At 36.2% G+C, this 27,390-nt stretch overlaps 3 protein-coding genes across 7 annotated transcripts; 1 reads left to right on the top strand and 2 right to left on the bottom strand.

Annotated features, from left to right (window-relative positions):
* Positions 1-7,373: 7,373 nt before the first annotated feature.
* Positions 7,374-13,034, top strand: LOC117633991 (serine/threonine-protein kinase Nek6). 5 transcript variants are annotated; one of them, XM_034367880.1, is made up of 14 exons: positions 7,374-7,389; positions 8,175-8,309; positions 8,652-8,718; positions 9,408-9,473; positions 9,608-9,654; positions 10,191-10,236; positions 10,327-10,407; positions 10,485-10,527; positions 10,636-10,685; positions 10,986-11,067; positions 11,159-11,208; positions 11,326-11,399; positions 11,524-11,575; positions 11,662-13,034. In XM_034367880.1, the coding sequence occupies exons 2-14, from the start codon at positions 8,191-8,193 to the stop codon at positions 12,826-12,828; spliced, it is 1,944 nt and encodes a 647-aa protein (XP_034223771.1). In that variant the 5' UTR covers positions 7,374-7,389; positions 8,175-8,190; the 3' UTR covers positions 12,829-13,034. The 5 variants fall into 5 exon arrangements, with proteins under 5 accessions (XP_034223771.1, XP_034223769.1, XP_034223772.1 ...); XM_034367878.1 differs by lacking the exon at positions 7,374-7,389 and adding an exon at positions 7,407-7,669; XM_034367881.1 differs by lacking the exon at positions 7,374-7,389 and adding an exon at positions 7,418-7,542 and having other exon boundaries at positions 8,185-8,309.
* Positions 13,035-14,471: 1,437 nt separating this feature from the next.
* LOC117634472 (asparagine--tRNA ligase, cytoplasmic 1-like) lies at positions 14,472-18,190 on the bottom strand. Its single transcript, XM_034368605.1, has 7 exons — positions 18,123-18,190; positions 16,530-16,999; positions 15,861-16,451; positions 15,527-15,783; positions 15,308-15,437; positions 15,133-15,191; positions 14,472-14,798 (listed from the first exon to the last, which is right to left on the bottom strand). Exons 2-7 carry the CDS (start codon positions 16,962-16,964, stop codon positions 14,615-14,617), a joined length of 1,656 nt encoding a protein of 551 aa, XP_034224496.1. The 5' UTR covers positions 16,965-16,999; positions 18,123-18,190; the 3' UTR covers positions 14,472-14,614.
* A 4,123-nt stretch (positions 18,191-22,313) lies between these two features.
* LOC117635335 lies at positions 22,314-25,716 on the bottom strand. The gene is made up of 3 exons (XM_034369668.1): positions 25,648-25,716; positions 23,178-23,405; positions 22,314-22,982 (listed from the first exon to the last, which is right to left on the bottom strand). The coding sequence occupies exons 1-3, from the start codon at positions 25,714-25,716 to the stop codon at positions 22,314-22,316; spliced, it is 966 nt and encodes a 321-aa protein (XP_034225559.1).
* Between the last annotated feature and the right edge of the window lie 1,674 nt (positions 25,717-27,390).

Here is a 27,390-nt window from a genome sequence, read left to right as displayed (position 1 = left end):
GCTGCAACTTTCTACATGGCCAATTGCTCCTTGAAAGTCTTTCTTAGCCAGTTGAAAATTTTGAAGATATTGATTCCTTTTCTGTGTTAGTTGGTAAACCACGGAGTATCTATCACCCGTCAATTTGGGATGAACGATACATCTCTCAATAGCTTTAGTTTTTAGAGGGGTTTTAGGTGTAGCTTTGAAGCTTTGAACCCAAAATATTGGTAACATTATTTTATTTTTCAGTATTCTTTAAAGAGAAGATAAATTTTTATCTGTCCCATTTCCTTTTTTCACAAATTTTACGTTCACGTCAATTGACTTGATAGTCAACCTAATGAACGCAATACAAGGTTTTCAAAATGCTAGATTAGAGTCATAGATCAAAGTGAAATATCACCAAAGTTTAGTTTTTGGACTGTAATTGAGGATGTTTACGTGATTAATTTTTTATTTTAACAAGCGATATTGAGGGAATGGAGAATCGAATTTAGGACTTTAGGTGTATGAGTAAATACTCTTAATCACTTGAATTGTAAGTCCCTTTATTTATCTTGCAAGACACGAGCCATCATGGTCAACTTCAAACATCTTGGTGAGTTTTTATTTTTCTTCTCCTGTTGTAAATAATTAGGTGTGGAGCCCACATGTTGGAAGGGGGCCCCCACACGTTGGAAGAAAACTTTGCCTACAAAAGGATTCCTTCTCATTGTAACAATTATTTGATTACTGAGATCAAAACATTCAATAATGAGATCAGTTTCTCTACTTTCTCTATCTCAATTTCCTCTCCAATTTCTCTTTAGTTTACAACACGTTATCAGCACGAATTCGCTCTCAAAAATATACCAGCTGAATTCACTGATGATGAACCTCTGCAAACTCCTATCTTCAAAGAAACCCGAACTGGGTTTTCGACTCGTCCTGTTCAGCTCCCTGTAATGGTTAATGAGCTTGAAAAACGAGTCGTCCTCCTCTGCAATTACAGAGTGGTGGGCACTGCGTAAGGCTGGTTTCACAGAACCTCCTATTTTCCCCTGCCTGAAGATAATGCATAAAAGAAAGAGGAAACTGAGAAAAGTTGCTAGCTTAGCTAAAAGCAACCACCAAAGCTTTTTCGAAAACAATTATATCATTATATATGGAGTTTGCAAATCTCCATCACCAACATCACCAGCTCCAAGAGAATCTTGTTGGGTCTTCTTCTTTAGCAGCTACCCCATCTTGCTATGCAGTTGGAACCAAGCATGCTTGGACCCCTTCTGCCACACTGAGCAGTAGTGGTAACTCATCAAATTCAGGCTTGGATCCCCTCAACAGTTCCATGGTACCAGACTCGGGCTTTCACTGGCTCACCAATATTACTACACTTGAGTGTACAGGAGGAAAAGTGCTAAAGCATCTTTTGATGAGAACAGCAAAACCCACCGAAAGAATAAGCGATAAGATCTCTGCTCCTTTATCTTCTCTATTATTTTAATATTATATAATTATATTAATTAAAGGTGTACAGGAGGAACTTGTGCAGATTCACATTCATCCACTTTATTTACAAAATTATAGGAAGACTAGCCCTATGGTTTGTCCCCACTTTCTAATTATATATATTATTTCCTCTCAGTGCGTATTTCATCTTACGTTCAAGTTGCAGATGGCCATACTTCTATAATATATATATATATATATATATGAAAAGTTGATGGTAATATAATATGCTATATTTATTTGCCATTCTATTACTAACCCTTAACAAAAAATGGACCCTTGGTAATACTAAAGATATTATCAATGGGAGACCATTAGTAATACTAACACTTTTCTTATTTTATTTGGTGGTGGTTTTATCTCCACATTTATTTTATTTATGGTATGGTGTAGGTTTATTACCCATACGACAACATTTACTTTATCATAAATTTACTTTAAAGGGTGGTGCGGGTTTATCGTCCACGCCTTTACTGTCATTTACATGTATGGAGCAGAATTAGTGCCCATACAAGCACATTTACTTTATCATAAATTTACTTTAAAGGGTGGTGCGGGTTTATCGTCCACGCCTTTACTGTCATTTAAATGTATGGAGCAGAATTAGTGCCCATACAAGCACGTTTACTTTACCGCACATTTAAAGTATGGTGCGGGATTAACGTCCATACAACAATTTAATTTATGAATTTACTTTACCGCACATTTAAAGTATGGTGCGGGATTAACGTCCATACAAGTAATTTATTTAACAGTAAATTTATTTTATGGATTAATTGTGTTGTATGATGAGTTTTTACAGTATACAGATCAGGACCAGAAGTTCCTTGATCCTCATCATACATTTACATCAGGACTTGAAGATCCTTGATGATGATATTAATATGAGAGCTGACAGTCTCTCCGGTACTATATTTGTAAACATGTGATCGGACTTAAGAGTCCTTGATCCCTGACATGTGAATAAGGACCTGGTTTCCTTAATGATGTAACAGTACCGTATTGGTTAAAAGTGCCGTACACATGAATAATAACTGTACTGGCAAATGTACTGCACATATGAATAGATATGTATTCATGACTTGATGAATAGTACTATTCACATGAATAGTGACGTATGCATAAATATTAACCATTTTGGGTAAACCGTCACTATATACAAAATGGAACCTGCAGTTCCTTAAACTCATGGATAAACAATTAAATGAGATGCCAGAAGTTCCTCAAAATATGGACAATTATGTAAGGGCTTGAAGTCCCGAAATATGTATAGAAAATTGTAAAAATGTCCATACCATGAGAATATGTGATTTTGGCCTGAAGTTCAAAATCTAACAGTGTTGAGAACCTAAAGTTCCAACAATTAAATGGACAACCCTTGAGGTATTATTGCAAATTGTGGTACACCACATATTTCTTTGGCATAAGAGAATGATGAATTTAATAAAGTTCGATTTTGTTATAATCGACACCTCAAGGAAGAAATATATTTTGTGAATCCGGTTGTTAAGAATACACCGTGAAATGGATAATATCAGTATAAACTTCAAATGATGAATTGAGGCTCCCCACATATTTTGTTATATCTGGGCCGGAAGCCCATGGATCCAAATATATGAGAGATCCTAAAACTTGAAGTTGTGGGTATATAGTAGTTAATGCTCTTCACTACTATATTGAGATATTATCGTAGCTTTTATTCAATTCATATTTCATGTCCATTTGAAAATGGCTAATAAATTATGAGTTTGGGTTTAACCCAGACCAAAAGTTCTGGGCTCACATGCATGGAAATATGAGAGATTTGATGTGGTTATTTGAACCTATAAGGCACAAGGTTCCAGACCGTCATTTTGAAAAGACGTAAAAACCACATATGCAAGTTTAAGAATGTGCGCAATTATTATTATAAAAGGAAAGGAACATACAACAGATAGATTTTTACACCTGCAATGAAAGTGCAGGCCCTGTAAAATCTATAAAATTACATTATGTTCTGGAAGCCTCTGAAGGAAGAGGACGGCGCTTCTTAAGCCTAGCCATGAGCCTCTCATGGTCTCCCAAAATTCTTTCATTTGAGACCTGCAGCATGTCTAGCTTTCTCAGTGTATCAGCAGAGTACGAACTCACCAGTTTCAACAAGGAATTATTCTCTCCTTTGAGTTTCTCAACCTCTTTTTGAGACTCATGAAGCATTCTTTGAAGAGAATAATTTTCAGTTGTTAGCTTCTGAACCTCGTTTGCTCTAGCACGCAAACGATCAGCCATGTTAGAAACAGAAGCAGCACTCTGAATGCTAAAAGCCATTGAGTCCTCAATAGCCTCTTCCTCAGACCTCCCTGTCAACAACATTTCATCCATTGGAATAATGAAATTCATAGCTACTGTGACAGCAGTAGCATCATTCATCATCACAGAATCATTAACTGTGAGATGACGATTTTGGGATACAAAGGATGGACGCCAAACTTGGGCGTCACTGGTTGTTGTGGGAGCATCATTTAAATTGAAATTATTTGGGCAGGAAGAAGAGGAAGCCATTTTAAGAAGGTTTCGAAGAAAGTCTTACAAAAACTAAAGTTTCAGAAAATGAAGGAAGTTGAGTTGAAACGCAGTTGCTCAATCAAGTTTTGCAAAGGCAATATCTATAGACGAAAATGTGGCAACTTTTCAGGATTCCAATATCTTCTCGAATCCCCACATTATCTTTTTCTTTTGCAAGAGTCCAAAACTTCACGTGGCCTCTGATAATGCCTGTCGGCACTTTCGGCACTTTCAAGTATTATTTTCAAAGCCGATCTTGCTTTACGGATTTCACGGAGCTACTTTTTCAAAAGTATCCCGAGAATCTCGCAATTTTCCTATGGTTAATTTGAAATTCACCGGTTCTATCTATTCATTGTATTTGTGTATAAATGTGTTACTAACGAAATTTTCTTTGCAGAAGACATCCAGTTTTCCCATACAAAATGATGCTATATCTACTTGTTTTTCTTATCATTAAGCACTTAATATGCCTGAGAAGCAAGACTATCTCTGATCATCCATTCAGGAAGCAAGACTATCCCTGATCATGTTTCTGCAAGATCAGGGAATTGTGAAGGCGGCCTTGTGCTCTAATCTCCTGAGGTCCTTCTAGACTAGGAGAATTGAGAGCTTGTTTTCTGCTCCCACCAGCTTCCTTCCTTGATTGATGAGCTGCTTGTCTGCTCCCACCAGCTTCCTTCCCTGATTGCTTACCTTATCTTGCAATCAATATCACAATTTTTTTTTGCATTTTTTCTCTTTTGCAGCTCTCTGTTCATAAGAGATTTTATTTCTTTAGAATGAACATCTGAAGAAAGAATCCATGAAGTGATCCTAACTCTGAGAGTTATTGACAGAGAAAAGAATTGTGATTTTGCTCTTGCAGGATATAACTAGATCATCAAGCACTACATTTACTGGGCCGATACAAGCTTGAATGATACTTGAGAAAAGTTTCTCCCACCTAAGGATGTAAGCAATACTTGTGTTATTTTATGCTTATATACTTATTTGATATTTTATCTTGAAAGGTAACCAAATGGGGAGATAAGTCTGTTCCAAAAGAATGGCTTGTATGTATCCATGAATTATTAATGCAAATTTTACAAATTGCAAGTTGGATACATTGATAATACACTGCACAGATTAAAGTCCCATAAGAACAGAATATGGGTATAGCAGTGATCAATATGATGCACGCCTGTTGCGTAGCAAATGATGTGGATTGAAGTCCCGAAAGGACAATCCCTTGACATGTCAATATTGATATTGTGCACGCCTAATGCGTTGCAAATTGTATGGGTTAAAGTCCCAGAAATTAATTGACATGTATATATTAATCTGTGGCATGCCTGCAGCATGCCAGATATATGGTTCTAAATGTTCCAACTCCCTAAATGGAGATTATCCACGCCCTACTATAAAATAACGCTCCATTGGAGGTTATAATCCACATTCTCACATAATAAAAGCCCCCTGCAGTGGCTTGGGTACCCAAAAGCAAAGAAATGCTTATAATTGATGCATGCGCATGCACATGAGAATGGTGGATCATGAATTGATGAATGACAAATTTTGATTTTGGAGTAGCTACTCAAATCATCAATGGGCTGTGTTGATTGGAACCACGTTCAATTATTAAATGTCGACAATATCATTGGCCAAAATGGAATGAGGCAATTCCATTATAGATGAGAATGAACGTGAAAGAACAAACCCACAGTACGAACCCCAAAATTTGTTAATACTGAAAGTTATACTTGGGTGTTCGGAATAAAAGGGAATATACCTACTTTGTATGACACAATGTTTCTGGCAGAAACAAGGAATGTTGGGTTTTCTCCATATTTTCAAAATTCAATTGTGCCCCCCTTTATTGCACATTTACGGAGACCAACATGTTATCCTTAAGGGTTATTAAATGCACAAAGCATATCACCTGAAGTGATTCCCTAAAGATGTATAAATAGCTGGGTTAAAGCTATATAATGTGTCATAAAGTTTAATCCCTTTAAATAAAATCCTTGAAAGGATTGAAATTGCATGAAGCAAGTCCCTGAATGACATGTGCCTGAAGCACAAAATCCGTACTCAATACTAATATGCATAAATTGCCTCAATGAGTACATTAATATGTTTGTAAACACATTAAAGCTTCTCAAGAGTTCCAGAAATATTTGTCTCGACTAAAAGATCGAGCATTATGCCAACGAGATTATTGCTTATACTAAGAAAGTATTGAAGCATTTTTAAGCGTATTATTCGTTGGACACTTGAAGGATTTTCCGGAAGTATATTGGACCGGACATCGTATTTTCCAGATAGAGCTCAACTCCATCATTTTGGATGATGTGAGGCATATTTGATGCTATCTAAGCATAACACCATATACTGGCATATTTTTGGGTGAAATTATAAATAGCCCAAGTGTTATTAGATATGCGGACTCTGGAAATCTCTATGGACGCTTACTAGAAACAGCTAGTCATGAAGTTTTCAGGGGGAGATATTCATCAGGGGGAGCATGGTATTCATAAAGACTTTCATACACTGTACTCTTTTTCCTTCATCAGGTTTTTATCCCACTGGAGTTTTTCCTGATAAGGTTTTAACGAGGCAGTGTCGCTCAAAGATTGACTCACAGAAGCAGTGTCAACTATGATATTCAGACAGATGATCAACAGTATGGCTTCAAGATATTATGCCAAGCATCAGGGGGAGCGTGCCATCCAAACAGACCTTTCCACACTGTACTCTTTTTCCTTCGTCCAGGTTTTTTATCCCACTGGGTTTTTCCTGGCAAGGTTTTAACGAGGCAGTGTCGCACGCATGTCCATATACACAGAATTTTATTTTACTCATGGTTATGTACTCTTTTTTCCTTCGACCAGTTTTTGTCCCACTGGGTTTTTACTGGCAAGGTTTTTAAAGAGACATATTTCATACCATTTGTGGTCTCCAAGGGGGAGTGTTGTAAATAATTAGGTGTGGAGCCCACATGTTGGAAGGGGGCCCCCACACGTTGGAAGAAAACTTTGCCTACAAAAGGATTCCTTCTCATTGTAACAATTATTTGATTACTGAGATCAAAACATTCAATAATGAGATCAGTTTCTCTACTTTCTCTATCTCAATTTCCTCTCCAATTTCTCTTTAGTTTACAACATCTCCAAATTTCTTAAAGAATTATAGAGACAACTCATGAGATATTAAAAGAATAATTTCAGTAATAAATAATTTAAAGGCCGAGTATTAAATGGAACCACAGCGACTAAAGTGGACCAGCACGAATTGTAGAAAACCCAAAATAGAAACCCAAAAAACAAAAAACAAATAGATTTTTAAGTTCCAAGGACAGTGACATCATAACTACGCGCTGGAAAAACATTCCTGGTGAGACTCTCTCTCCCATGAATCTGAAAATGCAAGCAATGCTTTGCTTTTCTCTTTTAAGTCTTCATTCTCTTCAATACCTGTCACTTTAGCTTTTGGCTTCCCAAGCCCTCTCCTTTCTCTCTCTTCCCCACAAACCCAACTTTCTATTTGGTAGATAATCAACTTCCAATTAAGTATAGTTTTATTAAAGATTACACAATTAGCTGCCTCATTTGGTTTTACTTTGAGACTGCCCTTCCACCCTCTCATCTCTAACTCTCTCTACTCTTTTTTTTTGGTAAGTCATCACACTCTTAATCATCATTTCAGTGCTCTTGTTGCTTTTACTTGAGTTTGTCCTTCCACCTCTCTTTCCTTCTATCTTTGTCTCAGTCTCATGTATTGTTGTGATACTCATTATTATTCTGGAATTTAGCTTTACTCATTTATCTCTCTCTCTCTCTCTCTCTCTCTCTCTCTCTTACCTATAAGATCTCTCTAGTTTTTGGGAAATTTAGTAGCCTCAAAGTCTCAAGACTCTCCCTTTGAGGAGCATTACAGAGCTGTTGGTGCTTTACAAGCTGATTATTGCGGTTTTTTTTTGTTTGTTGGTAATTCTGCAAGTTTTTCTTTTCTGGGTTTTTAAATTTTGGGTCGAATTTTGCTATAAAGCAGCAAATTTTCTTGGTACTATATGAATTGAAGTTTATGAAATTGATCCAAATTGGGTGAATGTAGCAATTTTGACTCGACCATCGAAGCTGGGTTGACTTACTGAACTGTGTATCTTCTGGGTTTTGAAGGTCTTATTAGGTGACTATGGAGACTGATGATGGTGAGATGAAGTCAAAGATGGAGGATTATGAAGTGATAGAGCAGATTGGGAGAGGGGCATTTGGAGCTGCTTTTCTTGTTCTTCATAAGACTCAGAAAAAGAAGTAAGAGTATTTTCTACAAACCTTTTTTTTAAATAATTTTGTGTACTTTTAAAGGGATCTTTTCTTAAATAATGTAATTCTTGTAATCTGCTAGACAATTATGTAATTAAAGACAGAATTTAGCAAGAAAACTGAATAATGGGGTAATAGGAACTGTCTGATTTTTTCTATACACTTTATCAAAGTTTACATCTCAGGTTATGAATTTTCACAAGAAAGGTAATCGAGAATCCAAAATTCTGTATTTGATTGATAGTACAATTGGTACTCAGCTCAACTTGATTAAACCTATGTTTTGCCAACTGCTTTTAATTAATAATTATTGAGTTTTTCTTTTGATAGGTATGTGTTGAAAAAGATTCGTTTGGCTAAGCAAACAGAGAAGTTCAAACGCACAGCTCACCAAGAGGTTGCTTTCTCGAAAACTGTTTGCATATTGTTAAATGTAGAACTGGCTGTCAGCTACAATTTTTTATTTTTCAACTTGTTCCATTTTTCAACATGATACATTACCAATCAAAGGGTTAGGTTTTGTTTTGTTGTTCTCTCCCTCTTTACATATCAGCTGTACTCTGAGAATGAATCAAATGTAGCATCAAATATCCATCTTTCCTGTTTTCTTGGCAGTCAAAATAGGATATATGAGCGTCCTGCATCAATAAGCTCCAACTTTATTCTTTGCTTGTCCATATCAGTACTGTCATTTCTGCCTCTTGGGCTACAATTCATTCTGTACAAATACCAAGATCTGTTTATGTAACAATCTACTGGGAAGTGGGTTCTTGAAACGATATGCATATGAAAACAGAAGAAACAAGCATGCTTTTGCACAGACATTTGAAATATGTATCTCATAACTACAATGATCCTGGATTGTAACCTTCTGGTTGGATAATCCCCTGTTATATCCACTTAGAAAAGACGACTTGTTTTGTCCTCCAGCTCCATACTGTATCACTAGTGTTTTTTTTTTTTCTTTTCATTAATGTGTTTCTGATATTGTATCTAGTTTTCCACCCACCAAATATGAAGAAAAGCTTAATTGTCAATGTCCTTGAAGTGAGACTGAAAGATGTGTTCCCTCAATTTCTTTTGTAGATGAATTTAATTGCAAAGCTAAACAATCCATATATTGTGGATTATAAAGATGCTTGGGTTGACAAGGTAAATCTGTGATTCTTTTATAAAGTTCTTTATATTTGAATACGGCTTGAGAGTATAAATTTGGAGAAGTCTTTAGCTGTTGTAACAATATTTCACTTCATACACGCATGCTTAAACGTTTATATTTTCTGTAGGGAGACTGCGTATGCATTGTTACAGGCTATTGCGAAGGAGGTGACATGTAAGTAACAACAATGTGGATCATTGCTGTTCTAGATATGTTTTCTCTGGTATGCTAGAATGCCCTTTTTCTTCTTTAAATGAGGAATTGATTTGAAACAGCCATTTTTTAAAACATCTTTTGCTTCTGTAAAGAGTTAAAACACTTATTTCAGTCCTTAATTCTCATCCAAATATTAGCTTGAAACTCATTGATAATCCACATGATTTTTGGACGAAATATAGGAGGAAGTTTAGTATCATATTTTTCGTAGTCAACATGTTAAACTAAGTATATATACTGTTCAGTCCTGTTCTTCTAAAGTCCATAAATAGGGTCCTTCAATGAAGTCTTGTTTCTCAGTCCTTAGACCAGATATTGGACAGCCATGATGCATCTCAACCGTCTATATCCAATCTAATAGATGAGAATTAAGATCTCATTTAAGGAACTTCAGAGAGTATTGATTTTTCCTTTTCAATATTACATAAGAATTAGAGAATCAATCACAATACTTCCCATGATTAATGAATGAGAAACAACTCATTTCTTAACAGAGCTGAGATGGTAAAGAAAGCCAGAGGACAATTTTTTCCAGAGGAGGTAATCAGTGAAACTTCACGTCCTGTATATGTACCTATGTAAAGGGTAGAAACCAACTGCTCTCTGTTGCCATTCTGTTTTGCCCTGCAGAAGCTCTGCAAATGGCTGACTCAATTGTTGCTTGCTGTGGACTACTTGCACTCCAATCGTGTACTTCACAGGGATCTTAAGGTAATATAGTGTACCTGTAGTTGCAGTGAAGATAAATACTAATGATGTTTGTTTTAATACAAATATAATGTTTGCAGTGCTCCAACATATTCCTTACAAAGGACAATGACATCAGACTTGGTATGTAGACATAATGATTGCTAAGAGAAGCGATGTTTTGCTGCATAAGGTTTGGCTTCCATGTATTGATTTTTTTAAAGATATGTATTTCTTACATGGACCTTGTAGGTGACTTTGGACTCGCAAAACTACTCAACACAGAAGATCTTACTTCTTCGGTATGAACTCGCATTTACATTATTTAATTGTCTTTATGCCCACCTACAGAACTGTCTCTTAAAACTTTGTATGTATCTTCTTTCATGAAAACTTCCATAGAATAGTTACAAACTTCTCTTGCTTCCCCACCACCAAGCACTATATTCAAACATTCCACATTTGACAAGGCCACCCTATCTTAGAGAGGATAGTTCCTCAGTATTTGTGGCTGAACTTCTAGAATGTCTGTTAAAACCTGCAACTACTTCACTAAATCCACTTATGTCTGTTCATTTTCAATCGCTATATTTTCAACATAGGTTGTTGGAACTCCAAACTACATGTGTCCTGAGCTCCTCGCAGATATACCTTATGGCTATAAATCCGATATATGGTCGCTTGGTAAGAACTCTAGAATCTTATAGTTATATTTTTACAGGCTCATGCCCATGATTTTGAATAGATATAATTTTTATTTTCTATTGGTTTTTAGGTTGTTGTATGTTTGAGATTGCTGCACATCAGCCTGCATTTAGAGCTCCTGTAAGTATAAGCTTGAGCATTTGATGTTGCATTGATATTATTGGCTGCCAAAGATGCGTCTAAACCTGTTGGCATATTTTTGAGTAAATAAATCCTATAAATTACCTGATTAAACAGGACATGGCTGGGCTTATCAATAAAATTAACAGATCCACCATTTCTCCTCTACCAATCGTGTATTCTTCCACACTGTGAGTAATATCTTCAAAATCATCAGACATAATGGTGCTATTTTAAATGAATATTCTAACTGCATATTTCCTGTCTTTTCTTTTCTAATTTATCAACTTATATGGTATGGCCTCCGGATCACAGGAAACAAATCATAAAGAGCATGCTCAGGAAGAGTCCAGAACACAGACCAACAGTGAGTTAGCTAACCCCTGACTTGCATGATGTAAAGAATTTGAGGACCATTATTTTTTCTAATACTCCCATAATCTATTACGTTAGGCTGCAGAGTTATTAAGGCATCCGCACTTACAACCATACCTTCTTCAATGTCGCAATGCATCATCTGTTTTTCTTCCAGTAAAGCCAGTAAACAACTTGAAAGATAAAACTACTAGAAAATCACCGCCTAGCAAACCCAGCAGCGGCAAAGACAACAGAGACAAAGAGGCTGGAACACTGAACCACCTGGAAAAGGTCCATCCATTTGAGAGCAGTGCTGATGTGACGCAAAGGTATATAACAAACATTGATAACCCTGTATTCAAAGTTAGTGCAGAAGAGCTTGAAATGAAGAGGGTTGGCTGTTCTATGGAATTATCCAATGCCACTGATGCTTCAAAAGATGGACCAACTGATTCAGAAGCATCTGTTTGCAATGGAGATAAGCAAGCTGACACTAACAGTATACACCAAAAGGAAAATACCGAGTCTGACATTGATATTACATCAGAGAGCACACCAAATTCTCAAAATGAAGAACGAGAAGAACCTGCTGCTACAAATTCCAAACAGTTGCCAGAGGTTGATGTCAAGACTCCAAACAATGAAGATGGAAAGGCATGTAGAGACCAACAAGTTCCTGAAGGAGCTAGAACAGAAGGAGAGGGTGCTAAAGAAGAGAATTGTAGGGAATTGGTGGTGCCCAGTGTAGGCTGTGCCAACAAAGTTGGATCCCCTGATGATAAATGCTCGTCATCAGCTAAATCTGAGGTGGAACCTGGAAGCTGTTTACCAAAGGAAAGTTCCAATGGATATCCTGTAGGTGGTCACCTGGATTACTTGTCATCTGAAAGCAAAAATGATTGCTCCATACAGAAAGAAAAAGATGAAGTGGGAGCAAAGGCAGACAATAATAATTGCTCCACGCAGACAGAAAAAGATAATGCTCATGTGGTTAATCAGGCACCAAGTGACATCTCCTTGAGCACACTAACTGCAATAGGTGGTGATGATTCCAAGAGTGACTGGGAAAATCCAAGTCAGCAAAGAGCTGACGCCCTGGAGTCTCTGTTAGAGGTATGCGCGCGGCTATTAAAGCAGGACAAACTTGAAGAGCTTGCTGGGGTGCTAAGACCATTCGGAGAAGATGCTGTCTCGTCTAGAGAAACAGCCATCTGGTTGACAAAGAGTCTCATGTCTGCACAAAAATCTAATGGAGGATCCTAATTTTTGATGGACATTTGTCTGTAATTTATTCAATCTTGTTTAAAAAAGAAAGAAAAGAAAAGGTATTTGTTTCATCTTCTTGACATAAATTTGTTTGTCAACCAGAGTGGTGTTTGAACATTGAAGATTAGAGTCGGAAATAACATATTGCTGAATGTAACTGAACATTGGCCGTAATAGAAATTGGATGTGAAAACTTTTACTGCTGTCTAAATATACATTGTAATTGCATGCTACATTTATTCTTTTAGTTTTGGCCTGAAAGAATACAGGCAACTGAATTTAAGCAAAATAAATCATTAAGATTCAACAACATTGATAACATGAATAAACATCCTTACTTCTCTTGGGAATCCCATCTTCCAAGTACTTATTTAACTCTCATAGTCTCATCAAGAATTTTGTATTCCCTGAGCTTACTGCAGGTAATAGCCAAAGAAGGACATCAGGAAGGCACCAGCCAAAGAGCCGACAACGGGCATGGCAGAGGCAGCGCCTGATGGGCTGGGGGCATGAGCTGAGAGTGGTGTGCCGGTTGCAGAGGAAGGAGTTGGGGAGGCTGCTGAGCTTGTGGTGGTACCAGCTGAGCCCACGGGGGCTGCTGAGGCCTTGGGGGTAGCAGCACCAACAGCAGCAGCAGCAGCTGCTAGTGGGTCTTTGGGGAGGTCAGCTGCCAAGACAACGCTCACGAAGGCAGCGACGACGATGATGGCAAGGGCGATCTTCTTCATTTCCATGATGAATTGTTTGAAGTGAGAATAAGTTGATCAACAACAGCTGCCTTAGAGATGAATATGAAGTAACTTCTTATTTCTTCTTTGTTTACTGCAGGTGCTGATGAATGTAGATGAATTGGAGAGTTCAATATATAGGGAGCATTTTAGGTTATTATTAGAATCAAACAGTTGTTGTTGGTTAAAAATGGGTCATTACGTGCTTGGTTTTGCACGGTATAAGAAATTATTGAACGGTATTTTTGCATATTAGTGGTCAGAAACGAATTCAAATGTCTTAATTTGCATGAAATAAACAAGAAAAATGGAACCAAATTAAGAAACAACCATTTTAATTTGTTTGGTGTAATGTTGGCCCTGCACCCTATTAATCTTCACAACAAAAAATGTCACTTGGGGCATTTTTCTAAAAGCATTTCTACATTATCTGTTCAATATATACTTATCAAGGATTAAACATGGAACATCCTATAATGTGATGTGATTATGTTCGATTGTTCAAATTTGATGTATCCAAAGTTAACAAATGTTTCTTTTCTTCTACCATGTCAAAAATTTCCAAATCATCTATTTACGGCTGAGAATTTCTATAGGAGTTTATGCCTTTATATTTTTAGCATCATCATATACGAGTTTATTTTTTGTGCACGAATTTTGTTCACTCACACACTATCACATTATCATGGGGGCTCGAACATGAGACTACTAACCTGTAAATCAATATCCTTTTTCACTTGGCTAGAACCCGTTGACAACTTAATCATATATTTAGATAGGATAATAAATTATCCAATGTGGGATTACCTGTTTCATCAACAATTCTTATAAATCTTCAGATTGAATCATATCTTTGACCATTTATCACCTTTAAAAGCGCATACTCATAGTCGCTTATGAAAAATTCAGAACTTAAGCTAAACAGTTGGCATAGGCCTTCCATACATAGTTACATGAAAAAAGAATTGGTTTGATTAAGTACACCAAAAATATAGGTACAAAATTCGCCTAAAATAAAAATTAAAAATTTTGATGCACATAGACTAGTAATTAATTCAAAGATCTGCTCTTCCAGCAGATCTAGGGAATGGCACGCAATCCTTAATATTGTCGAGCCCAGTAGCAAATTGAACCATTCGTTCAAAACCCAAACCAAAACCACAATGCTTTACAGTCCCATAGCGCCGCAAGTCAAGGTACCACTCGTATGGCTCAATTGGCAGCCCCATCTCCTTCATCCTGCAATAATAGTTTCATCAAACAATACATACATTTCTCAGTTCAAACTATCCATTACTCAAATTATGGGGAGGGGCAAAACAGCTGCTATGGAAAAAAAAAACGTTGTGCACAAGCCAACGGGTCTAGCTCAGTGGAAAACGCCAATGGTCTTATATTCGAACTCTCATAGTACCTTAGCAGTGTATGTGTGAGAAACCCCCCAATATCGCGTATATATATTAAAAAAAGAAAACACATTGTGCACAAGAAATCCCCAAAAAAAAAAAAAAAAAAAAAAAAAAAAAACAGAAGCAGATAAAAATCACTTAAAACAGACAAAAACCACTCATACCTGCTCAGCATAACATCATACCGCTCTTCCCTTTGGCTTCCCCCTATCAACTCACCCACCTGAAATACAAGAAAAGCATTAAAAAAAACACACAAATTAAACACAATGCTCAAGTATATACAACAGAGCAATGAAGTCAATGATATAAATTTAATGTTCAGAGTATAATGCCCACCTTTGGTACCAGGACATCCATAGCAGCCACTGTCTTTGAGTCATCATTGAGCCTCATGTAGAATGCTTTGATCTCTTTAGGGTAATTGTAAACAATAACAGGCTTCTGAAACTTCACCTCAGTCAAGTATCTGCACGAAACCAAAAAAGATAAATTGGTAAGCTGATTTAATCAGAAACTGTAACAATACAGAACAACAGAATAAAGCTATGAAACTACCTTTCATGCTCAGATGCCAAATCAATCCCCCACTCTACATGGTTCTCAAACTTTTTACCATTTTTTACAGCCTCAGTTAGCAGCTCCACTGCTTCTGTATAAGTAATCCGTGCAAATGGTGTTTTAGCAGACATTGTTATACGGTCGATGCAACTTTTATCAATCTTGTTAGCAAAAAATTCCATATCTTCCATACAATGGTCAAGTAACCACTGACACATAAATTTCACATAATCCTCTGCACAATCCATATCATGCTGCATATGCACAAAACTAAACATTAAAATCATAAATATATATGGAGAAAACTACACTAAATTTAAGCTTCACGTACCTCAAGCTCTGCAAATGCCATTTCTGACTCCACCATCCAGAATTCTGCCAAATGCCTTGAAGTATGTGACTTCTCAGCTCGAAAAGTTGGCCCAAATGTGTAGACGGTACTAAGAGCGCATGCGTAAGATTCGAGTTGTAGTTGGCCAGAAACAGTCAAAAAGGCTTGACGGGCAAAGAAATCTTGGCTATAATCAATCTTCCCATCCTTTTGAGGGATACCGGGTTGAAGCTTAGATCTCTCCTCCATCTTCAAGACATTATCCTTTGCCTTTTGAAGCTCAGCCACAGCAGTGCCAATTTCCTGCTTACTTGCTTTAACAGATTTGAGTTGAGCAACATCATTTCCTCTCTGCTTGATAATAAGCTTGGCAGATTCTACGTCTACTTCTGACGGAGGAGGGTTCTTAATCAGATTCTTTTCCAATTTTTCAGCTTCACTAATCAAGGTAGTGACTTGAAACATCTCACCAGCACCCTCACAATCACTGGTGGTGATATTTGGAGTGTTCACGTAACAGAATCCATGCTCGTGGAAAAATATCTTGGTTGCATATGACAGTTCATCTCTTATTCTAGCAACCGCGCCCATCTGAAAGCAGATACACTACAATCAAACACTAGTTATCAAAAGCACAACAGGTCCTACAATGCAAACAGGGTTACTTACCGTGCTGGTTCTGGCACGCAAATGGACATAGTCCCTCAGAAGCTCAAGGGGGAGCCTGGTCTTCGGCAACGGGTACTTCGACGCGTCAACCACACTCACATGGATCACCTTCTCGACTTGAAGCTCCACCTTCTGCTTTTTCCCATCTGGGGGTAGCTTGAGCATGCCATCCACTTGCAAGCATGTACCCGTCAGCACAAGCTGCCCAAGGTCACCCTTGTCTGCTTCCACAATGACCTGAAGATTGCTAGTGCATGACCCATCATTCAGCTCTAGGAATGCAAATGCATCCTTGTCTGCCTTCCGGCCAGTCTTCACCCACCCACCAACCCGGGCCTGCTGCCCGGCTAACCCAGACCCTCCATCAGGCCTCAAAATGATGGATCGGATGAGGACTCTATCGGAAAATTGCATTCTTTCCACTGCGGTAGTCATCTTGCTACTTGCAGATTGACAGATGACAGAGGCCCCTAAATATAGCTCAAACTTTTAACTTGGTATCACATTATTTGCATATTAATAACAAATAAACCAAACAAGACATTAAAAAATGACAAAAAGTTATTTTTGATCTTTATAGTTTGCCATTTTTATAACTTTGATCCCTGTCGTTTCAATTTGATCAATTTAATTTAAGCAATTCAATGACAAATTCTAATTTCTATTTCTATCAAAATAGAGTAACTTGTTGTTAGTTATTGAGGGACATTTGGTCAAAAAACAAAAGTAACCAAAAAATTAACTAAAACCCAAAAAAAAAAAAAAAATTAAAAAAAAGGTAACCCCAAAAATAAGAAACCCAGATTACCCAAACCCCCCCTCCCCCCCCGGCGGATGTCTTCTCCCCCAATTCCCCCATAACCACCACCAGCAAGCTCCAACCCCCAAACGAACCCAGAACCCAGAGACCCACCCCCCTCCCCCATCACAGATCCAAACCCATCCTCCCCCTACTCCCCCGCCGTTTTCTTCTCCCCTCCCCTTTTCTGCCCCCCCTCCCAAAATTTTGAATTCGAATTCACACCTTGGTTGATTTCCTGTCATCTTTTATTATCATAACTTTTCTTTCTTCTTACTATTTTTTTCCTTGTTATTTAAAGGCAAAATATGAAACACAAAATTGCTACATTGTTTTAATCACACCATTTGGAATTAAATTCGAGGCTAGTGTTTTTAATGGGTGCTAGGATTAGAGAAAAGCATAACCCACGCAACCGGACCACCATACCCACTCTCCGACAACGACAAACCCAACCATCATCCCCACAGCAACCCCAAGTGGCTTTGCCTACCCCCTCACCCTCTCTCCCTCTCCGACCTCGCTTTTCCACCATGTAAGAATCGTACAGTTTACAAGATCCAATTTTGTTTGTATTCGCCGTCGTCAAAATCTATCAATTCTAGGTTGTTTTTTCATCTACAAACCAATTACAAATTTTATTAAGGACGTGATTCATATAAGATACGAAACATATAACTATATTCTCATATTCCATGCAAAAAAATTTCACTCATATAAACATATACAAATATATTCTCATAAAAAATAAATAAACAAAGGAAAAAAACTATGACTATGTAAAATTATCTAACCTGGAATTAAAATTTTTGAAGCAAGAGCTTGGAGAGCAAACAACCAAATTCAATTATTTTCTTTTGATGTGTGCGACTGATTTATGCTAATTTCATGTCACTTTATATAGGAATAAAAATTCAAATCTCAATCCTTTTTTATTTGATTAAAATTCTATATCCTATTTAATAAAGGAGATTTTTTGAAATTTTATTTAATTGACTGTTTTTATTTTTTATTAATATATTGATGGCCCCAAAATCACTTAGTGCCCGTTTGGCATTGCTTATTTGGGGTAATAAGTGATTTTTTAAAAATTTTGAGAAGCTCAACCCGTTTGGTAAACTGTGAGAAAATCACTTATTGTAAAAAATTGCTGTGAGAGAAAGCTATAAAAGAAAGCAGCTAATGAGGTGCTTTCATTTTCTGATTATACATGAATCAGTTTCGAAGAGGTGCTGGGTTTAATGATTATGCAGCAATCATTTTCTGATTATGCATAAAATCAATACCAACAACACTTTTAACAAAAATTTTACCAAACGCCAAACTGCTTTCTCTCACAGTTGATTTCTCTCACAGCAAATTTGACAGCGATTATTTTCACAGCACAGCAATGCCAAACTGGCCTGTCTTTTTACTTCCTATTTCATTAAAAAAAGAAAAGAGAAACGCATCCTTTCTTATTGTGAGGGGGCCACAAACAATTGAAGGCAATTCAATGTTTTTCTTTTTTCGCGTTCAAAAGCCCATGGCTATGTCAGGGATACAGAGCAAAAACAAGGTGGTCTGAAATCATCCCAAGGCGAAAACAAGGGTTGATTTCAAAAAGCGTACAACCATTGATTGGGAATTTCTAGATCATTCATGTGTTGGAAAGGAAAGATTTTGGAAGAGGCAACTTCCCTTTTTTTATAAAAAAATTTCTTTTCACGACTCCACAAGAATCATCTCCCTTTTCTGGAAAATCTTCTTGTTTTTTGGTCAATAAGGGGAAGGAAACCAAGTCTCTCAGTATGTAAACAGCACCTCACAGTTTCTTTTTCATCCCATATCAGAATCAGTATATGAAAAAGGAAAGATTATATGATTAAAGGGGTAGAATTAGTTATCGGGCGTAATTAGAAGACACTGAAAAGAAAAATTAGAAGAAAAAGAAGAAGAGAAACGTTGAAGAAGAAGAGAGAAGAGAGACGCTGCAGAAAGTTTTTAGTATTTTTTATTTATTTGATGACATTATGATGAGAGAGAAACAATGCTTTAATAAAAATTTTCTTATTCTATTAATTAATTTTCTATTAATTACCACTGAAGAGGCTTTAATTCAACATTGTTGAATACTTTGACAAAAACAAAACTCTTGAACGCCACTCCTCCTTCATAACCCCCAAAAAAATCAAATACTTTGATCATTGAACCAAAAAAACAAGGGTAAATTACTCAAATAGTCCTCAAACTTGTACGCGATTTACATTTTGGTCCCTAAATTAATTATTAGTCCAAATGGTACATAAACTCTATTTTAATCGCTCATTTGATCCAACCGTTACATTTTCTGTTAAATGTAACCAAAATTTAGGGGTAAATACGACTTTTCATAATTAACAAATAAAATAGGGTTAAAATAAATACAAAATTAGAAAATAATTGAAGAAAAAGAGAGGGAAAAATCATGAGACCCAAACCCCCTCCCTTCGATTTCTTCTCCCCTATTCCAATTACTGAGTTTTTATTTTATTTTTATTATTTTTTTATTTTAACGTACGAAATGACCAATTTGCCCTCATATTTAACAGCAATATTGACAGAATGTAACGGTTGGATCAAATGGGCGATTAAAATAGAATTTATGTACCATTTAGACTAATAATTTAATTTAGGAACCAAAATGTAAATCGCGTACAAATTTGAGGACCATTTGAGTAATTTACCCAAAAAAACAAAACTGATTGAACAAACAAAGAAAAGAAAAAAAATGAAAAACTTCTAGTGAGCATATATAAACTCATGAACTTTCCTTCATAAAAAAAAAATGAAGGGACTTCTGTGTTTCTCTTCTTCATGTTTGGGAATAAGAACGTATGTTCTGCCTTTTTAGTTTCCATTGTTTTGATTTTTTTTAAAAAAAAAAATTAAATTAATCAAGAAAAGTAGAAAGTTTGTTGAGTTAATTAATAGAATAAGGGTAAATCAGGAAAATTTTTATTAAAACATTGTTTCTCTCTCATCATAATAATGTCATCAAATAAATAAAAAATAAGAATCAACTTTTAAAAAAGGTGATGAGAGTGCATAATTAAAGAGGTGAGCAAAAATACTCCCGTAAGATAGAGCCCTTAAGATCTCACGACTTGATCCTCAATTTTTATTTTTATTTTCAATTCAAACGTATTCCAAAGGCCAAGGACCTACAAGTTTTTGGGCCACGAGTTAAGACCATAAATCACCTGATGTTTTTGATACCACTTGACCCAAATTAGAATTTCTTTTTGGACAATAATCACTTTTGTTTTCAATAAGATTGGCAATTCAATTAAAAGAATAGAGGCAATTCAATTAACGAAACTAGCATAGCTAGTCAAAATACATGAAATAAACGTGATCCTTTCTTCTCTTGGAAATTAATCCATCACGATCTCATGAATCTCATTTTCCTAATTTCCCTTACAAGAATGACTTATTCTCTGATCTGAACCATTACTGAAGGTAATAGCCAAAGAAAGCAAAAATCAAGGCACCAACCGAAGACCCAACAACCGAAAAGGTGGTGGCGGTGGCGCCGCTTGCCGGGGCAGGGGTAGCAGCCTTGGGGGCAGCGGCCTTGGGGGATTCCTTCTTCTCAGCTGCCAAGACAACACTCATCAAGGCAGCAATGAAGATGATAGCAATTGAGATCTTCTTCATGTCCATGTTGAATATTGATAAATGTTGAATGTGAACTTTGAAGTGAAAATAAATCTAGAGTTCCTGGAGACGAATATGGAAGAAGTTGTTTGTTTACAGCTCTGCTTTGATCCAGTTGTTGTAAGTGTGAGGAATAGTGAGGAAATACTGGAGAGGTTTATAGGGAGCACTTCGGTTATTTTTAGAATGAAACACTTGTCTTCAGTTGTGCTATTAGTTAGGAATAAGTCTTTACGTGTCTGGTTTTGCATGTCATCAGGAATTTTGTTAACACTTGTTTTTTATTTTTTATTTCATTCGAGTGGTATGAAACATATCCAAATCAATCTCGTTTTTACACATTCTTACTTCTTTTTGGGCCAAACGTTTTTACAATTTCTCTAGTTTTATGGGGTTGGTTAGATCTACCATGTTGCTGCTATATGGATTCTAGTATAAACAGTTGTATGGTTTCGTAACACTTAGGCTAATATATGGACACAAGCATAAACAACTGTATGGATTCATAAAAAAAGACGAAGAAGAAGGAGGGAGAGAGAGAGAGAGAGAGAAGGCGATAAAGATTTATGACGCAACTAAGCATTCCTTGATATTTGGGAAACACAAAACTGGTCATGACTCAACTATCAACAAATAAGCCTATATATCCAAATTTGAATCCCATTATAAGCAGATTATCGTATTCTAATCCTATTCAAATTATTGAATTGAACTTGTATCAAACCATATCAAACAAGCATCATATTTGGATAATATTGGGATACGATGAGATTCACTTTAAGACTTAGAAAATATTAAAGGATTTATTGTTATTAGTACTCTAAAATAGTCATCATTTACTCATCTTTCTCTGATATCTTTTTTCCGTTAAGGAGTGCAAGATGACTATTTTGAAATTGGTCGAAAGCCATGTTGTTCTTATCTTTTTGTATTACATTTTAAGTTATCGATATTTGATACTTATACTAGGGTCAGTTTAGGACAACACTTTGATCCCCACAATGAAACTGAAAGGTTTCGAAATAGAGTCACTTTAGGACTTTGCACATTTAGGATTTTTTTTATAAAAATTTTTAATTTATCAAAGTGAGATAATTTCATTGAAACAACAATGTCAAAGTACAAGAAGAAGACTGGACTTTAGTAATGTAACAAGTGTGACCTCATTAAAACCTTGCCTTTAAAAACCCCCAAACGGAGGAAAATCCAGTCAAGGAAAAAGAGTACCACTACATCACATCTAATATAAAATTAAGTAAATAATTTGTCATTGGCCAAAACATCAGAAATCCATAAAGGACCATCCTCTAACCACACTTGAAAGTCCTGAGACAGGAGCGCCTGCTTAGCCAATAGATGAGCAACTTGGTTACACTCCTGAGGAGCAAGTAACAAGAAATATGATCAAAACGATTAAATAGGCCCCGGACTTCATTCACTAAAGCACCCTCCACCGACCAACTTTGCTCATAAGTTTGAAGATTCATAATAATCTCTTTGGTATCCATTTCCAAAATGATAGAACGATGTCCCATTTGACTTGCAATCAGTAATCTCATAATTGTTGCATAAAGTTGAGTAGCTTTAGGAGAAAACACGCCATGAAGACCTTTACAGGCAGCTAGCATTAAATCACCCATACTATCTCGTATGACAACCCCCAAACCTCTAAAACCAATAAGCAAATTGACAGCACCATCAACATTTATCTTCACAAAATTATCATTAGGTGGAGACCAATACCGCACAATATTAGTTGCCGGAACATGAGAAGACATTAAAACAATAGCCCGTTGATATTTCAAAACAAGCTTTCGGGTATGAGCCAACAAACTAAGATATGAAGTAATTTGACCAGAATGTAAAAGATCATTACGAGAGCTCCATAATCCCCAACTCAAAAAAACAAAGAAGACTAGCTCGTCATTAGTCAAAACCGAGGAAACATATCGATATAACTCCTTAAAAGTACCAACCTGTAGGGGAACAGTCAAGTCATGAATAGGTGAATGCTGCCAAACCTCCCTTGACAATCGACAAAACTAGAGAGCATGCACTAAAGTTTCAGACTGTTGAGAGCATCTAAAACATAATGAATCATGAATAATTTGACGCTTAAAAAGGTTCACCTTACATGGAATAATATCATGTACCGCTCTCCATAAAAATACCTTCAATTTATTAGGAACTCGCAATGACCAGATGGACGACCATAGCAAATCCATTGAATTAGCTGACCCACTTACATCTCCATGTTGTCTCGAGATTTTACTTTGAGATAACCAATAACCACTTTTGACACTATACTTCCCAGTCACAGTATAATGCCAGAATAAAGATACAGTCCATGATTTTTCTTTCCAGGTACACATATACTTCATTTCCATAATCACATTTCCCTGTACAACGCAATAAAGAGCTTAGTATTGCAAGCAATAGGCAAAGAAAGACAAAAGGGAGGCACCAAAAGACCCCACAGTGGGAAAGGTAACAAAGGCAGCGTTTGCCTGGAATCGGAGCTGCTGCCGTAGGCACTGACAAATCCAAGAATTTTTCGACAGAGGTGCAATTTTGAAAGGCTAAAAGCTTTAAACAAAATTAACAACCAAATAGCCTTATAATTTAAAAAGATGTTAGGTGAAAAGCCCGTATAATTCATATATTCTAAACAATAACCCACCCATTTTATAATCTCCAAACAAAACCCAAATTTAAAATAGGCTATCCTATTATTTTTAACTATTTTACAATTGATGCCATCCAACTATAGATGGTATTTAAACGTAAATTTTTACCATCTTAATTAGTAATGAATGTAAATTATTAGCAATTGCAAAAAAAATAAATAAATAAATAAATAAAATAAATATATAATGGACTTAATCAATGCTAGGGGTGGTTGCGGTCGGGTAACCGCAAATTTTTGCTCAAACCGCAAATCGACCGACTATTTGCAGTATGGTGATTTTTGAAACCGAAAAAAAACGGTCGGTTACCGTGAATTAGCGATTTAAAACCGCAAGTTCTTTTTGTGTCATAAAAATCCAATCTTCCACATTTTAGGCCTAGTTTTGATGATTTTTTTTGAAGCCTTTTGAGTTCAAACATACTTTAACCCAAAAATATAAATTCACAACCTCAACTTCTCAAGCATATATAAATTCACAACCTCCTCAACTTCTCAAACATTTACAACCTAAAGAAAATTAAAGTTACAATTCCAAGCATTCCAATTAAAGTTAAACTTCTCAAGCATTCACAACCTCAACTTCTCAAGCATTCCAATTCCAAATACTTTAAAGTTACAAACCAAAAGGAAAATGCAATGCAAAATGAATTAAAGTTACAACCCAAAGGAAAAATCCAATTCAAAGTTAATTAAAGTTACAAACTAAAAGGAAAATGCAATGCACCAATGTTACAAACTAAAGTTACAAACTCAAGTGTTGGTGGTGGTGAGTGGATTTGAAGGACCCCATTGTGTTGTTTGAGCACCAATGCTATCTACAAATAAAACAACATAAGTTTAGTACATTTTATTATAAAAGAAGCATAAATAACATAAGCATAAATAAACTAATTACTTACTGTTTGGGCCTAAATTTAGCACGCCAAAGAAATCCAAAAACGGGCCCATGGTGAAGTTACTTGCCCAGCCCAAGAAAGACCAAACATGGAAGTTGTCATTAAGGCTTCAAGGATCAGCCCACAAATTTTGATTGGGCTCAAACCCAAGAGATTAAAAACACACCCACGTGGCTACCTCAGCTTTGAAAAGTCAGGAATTCCAACTAAAATTTTTATATGAGAAGAGACGTCTCTGAAACACTGCCAACAGAAGATCAAAACCTCATATGTATTCAGAGATTTTGCTCCAAAGCAATACACCATCTTCCAAGGAATTTATGGGTCACGCTTTCAAAAGCAAGAAACAGGGAGTTGTTCAGAAAATACAAAAGAAAAACCAAACCGCCATAAAATCAGCCCACACAAACGATGGCATTGAAATAGAAAGCTGCCACCCAGGAAACCAGGGAAGGGATTGCTTTAGGAGGTGACTACTGAGAGCCTATCTGCCATAATTGATAAAAATCCTTTCTACTTTACATTTTAGGAGATCTTTTTGCCGCCCATTATTAAAATTAAAACCACCTCCCCAAGAAGGTCTCTTATAAAAACAGAAGTAGGCAAGAAAGAAAAGGACACTCAATTCATCAATCAATCAAAAAAAACAACAACAAGAAAACAACCAAAAGCTCACTTGGATTCCAAGAGAAACCAGCTTTAGATCAGAATTCCAAAGTTCAAACTTAGAAAATAAGTCTTCTAAAACGAGATCCCTCGTTACAAATTTGGTTCAGCAAAAGCCAAGACAAGCAGAGTTTGAGTTTTCACAGACGTGGAGACCTCAGCGATCTCATGAAGAGTCCTGCCCAAGCAGAACAACGCTCGTAGTGCAATCCCTAGCTCATCAAACCCTCAAGAACAGCCACTTCTGCCCCCTTCAAATTGAAGAAGCTACAGTTCTGCCCACTCAAAGGCCTCACAAAGCGTGAAGTAAACATAAAGCTCTGCCAAAATCAAACTTTGGTATCGATTCATAGGTCAGCCTAGCATCTGAAGTCACGAAGCAGTACGGACCGGCCCAGGCACGTCCAGTCCAGCCCAAACTGGAACCTCCCATCCAAGCAGAAACGAAGTTCCAGCCATCTTTTAACCTTCCTAGAGTCGATATGCATATTTATTGTTTTGTAAAAGGCAGTTCTGCCTGAAACAGCCCAACTTCTATCAAATATTTCTGGCCAGATTGATACTGAGATAAATTATGAAAGTCCTTACCAGTCTGAGGCAAGAAAAGAACTTACTTGGGAGATATTCCTCACCCAAATTCACAATCGTTTGTTTTAGGAGTCAGTAACTTGGGGCGCAAGTTATCTATTCTAAAAAACCCCATGTTTGTTTTAAAACCAGCAACCTTGAAAACAGAATGGACAACACAACCCTTTTTGAACAAACATGGAACCCAAGCAAAAAACGCCATTCCGTCACAGGAGTAAACGCGAAAACGGGTGAACACTTACAGGATAAGTGGTCTTGTTATACAACGGCTACGATTAAACATTAAAATGCAATGTTTATTTTTTTAAAACTATAATCGCGGTTTGCGGTAACTGCAATTTGTGAAAATAAAATACCGCAACCGCAAATGCGGTTCGGTTCCAATGCGGTTCGGTTTCCTGCGATTGCGGTTAAATGTCGGTTGGTTTTTGCGGTTTTTCGGTCTAAAATGCCACCCCTAATCAATACTAATGCCAACCATGAAATTTGTAAAAGACGTAAGCAGTAATTACATATACAAGCAATAGCAATACACCCACATAAATAAGATCATAATACACTTACTGCATACAAAAGATCCCACTAATTTATCTATAGTAATTTGTAGGAATACTTAGGTTTATTTACCTACACTTGTAAAGATTGTTTACCTATATTTTGCAGCAATACTAAGTACAAAATTCACCTACTAATTTACTTATATTTTGTAGGTATACTAGTTCAAAAATATCATACTAATTTACCTATATGTTATTTTTTAAAAATAGGTATGCTAATTTAATTACATTGTATCAGTAAATTATTTAAAAGTAGGTACATTATTTTTTAGGGAGCCTTAGTAATATACCTAAAATAGGACCTGAAATTATTATTTAAAAAAAAAAAAAAAAAACCCTATATGGAATACACTTTAGAAACATACCCAAAAACCATTTACTACCTAAAAAATGAGTGTTGAAGTTCCTATAAATTACATATTTGCCATTGATTAACTTAAAACAAGCCCAATACAAAAAACTCAACCAAAAAAAAAAAAAAAAAAACCCAAAATATAACCAGTAAGCCCAGCCCATATTTGACCAAAAAAAAAAGCCCAGCGAGTTCGAAGTACATTGTTAATACCATGTCATAGAAGTACATTGTTAATTTCATGTCATAGAAATACATTGTTAATATAATGTCATAGAAGTACAATGTTAATATCATTTCATAGAAAAACATTGTTCATACCATTTCATTAAAAAAACTCAAAAAAAACCTAGCAAGACATCCGATATCCTTTTCAAAAACCACCTTCAATTGTCTACAGTTTCACCAGAAACAATCGCAAAGGCAAAAAGAAATACTTCTACAAAAAAATAAAAATAAAAGTACATTGTTAATACTATGTCATAGAACTATCTTTCTAGTAAAAATCACATTCTGCATATCATAAACTTCAAGTGCACAGCTATATATAGAGTATGCTTTGTTATTGAAAATTTGTTAATACTATGTCATAGAAGTACAGTGTTAATACTATGTCATAGAAATCAACTCAGTTGT

Source organism: Prunus dulcis, chromosome 7 (assembly GCF_902201215.1).
Source record: "Prunus dulcis chromosome 7, ALMONDv2, whole genome shotgun sequence".
NCBI lineage: Eukaryota > Viridiplantae > Streptophyta > Magnoliopsida > Rosales > Rosaceae > Prunus > Prunus dulcis.
The sequence above is the reverse complement of the archived record's forward strand: the minus strand, read 5'-3'. Positions and strand labels throughout refer to the sequence as shown.

Coding starts and splice junctions, on each gene's coding strand:
- LOC117635335 (XM_034369668.1), bottom strand. CDS start 25,716: ATGGCTGGAACTTCGTTTCTGCTTGGATGGGAGGTTCCAGTTTGGGCT. Junction 23,406..25,647: donor GACTGGACGTGCCTGGGCCG/GTCCGTACTGCT, acceptor TGCGTTGTACAG/GGAAATGTGATTATGGAAAT. Junction 22,983..23,177: donor GAGTTCCTAATAAATTGAAG/GTATTTTTATGG, acceptor GTTCCCCTACAG/GTTGGTACTTTTAAGGAGTT.
- LOC117634472 (XM_034368605.1), bottom strand. CDS start 16,964: ATGACTACCGCAGTGGAAAGAATGCAATTTTCCGATAGAGTCCTCATC. Junction 15,784..15,860: donor TGGCATTTGCAGAGCTTGAG/GTACGTGAAGCT, acceptor GTGCATATGCAG/CATGATATGGATTGTGCAGA. Junction 15,438..15,526: donor TTGGCATCTGAGCATGAAAG/GTAGTTTCATAG, acceptor GGTTTCGTGCAG/ATACTTGACTGAGGTGAAGT.
- LOC117633991 (XM_034367880.1), top strand. CDS start 8,191: ATGGAGACTGATGATGGTGAGATGAAGTCAAAGATGGAGGATTATGAA. Junction 8,310..8,651: donor CATAAGACTCAGAAAAAGAA/GTAAGAGTATTT, acceptor TTCTTTTGATAG/GTATGTGTTGAAAAAGATTC. Junction 10,408..10,484: donor TACTTCACAGGGATCTTAAG/GTAATATAGTGT, acceptor TAATGTTTGCAG/TGCTCCAACATATTCCTTAC.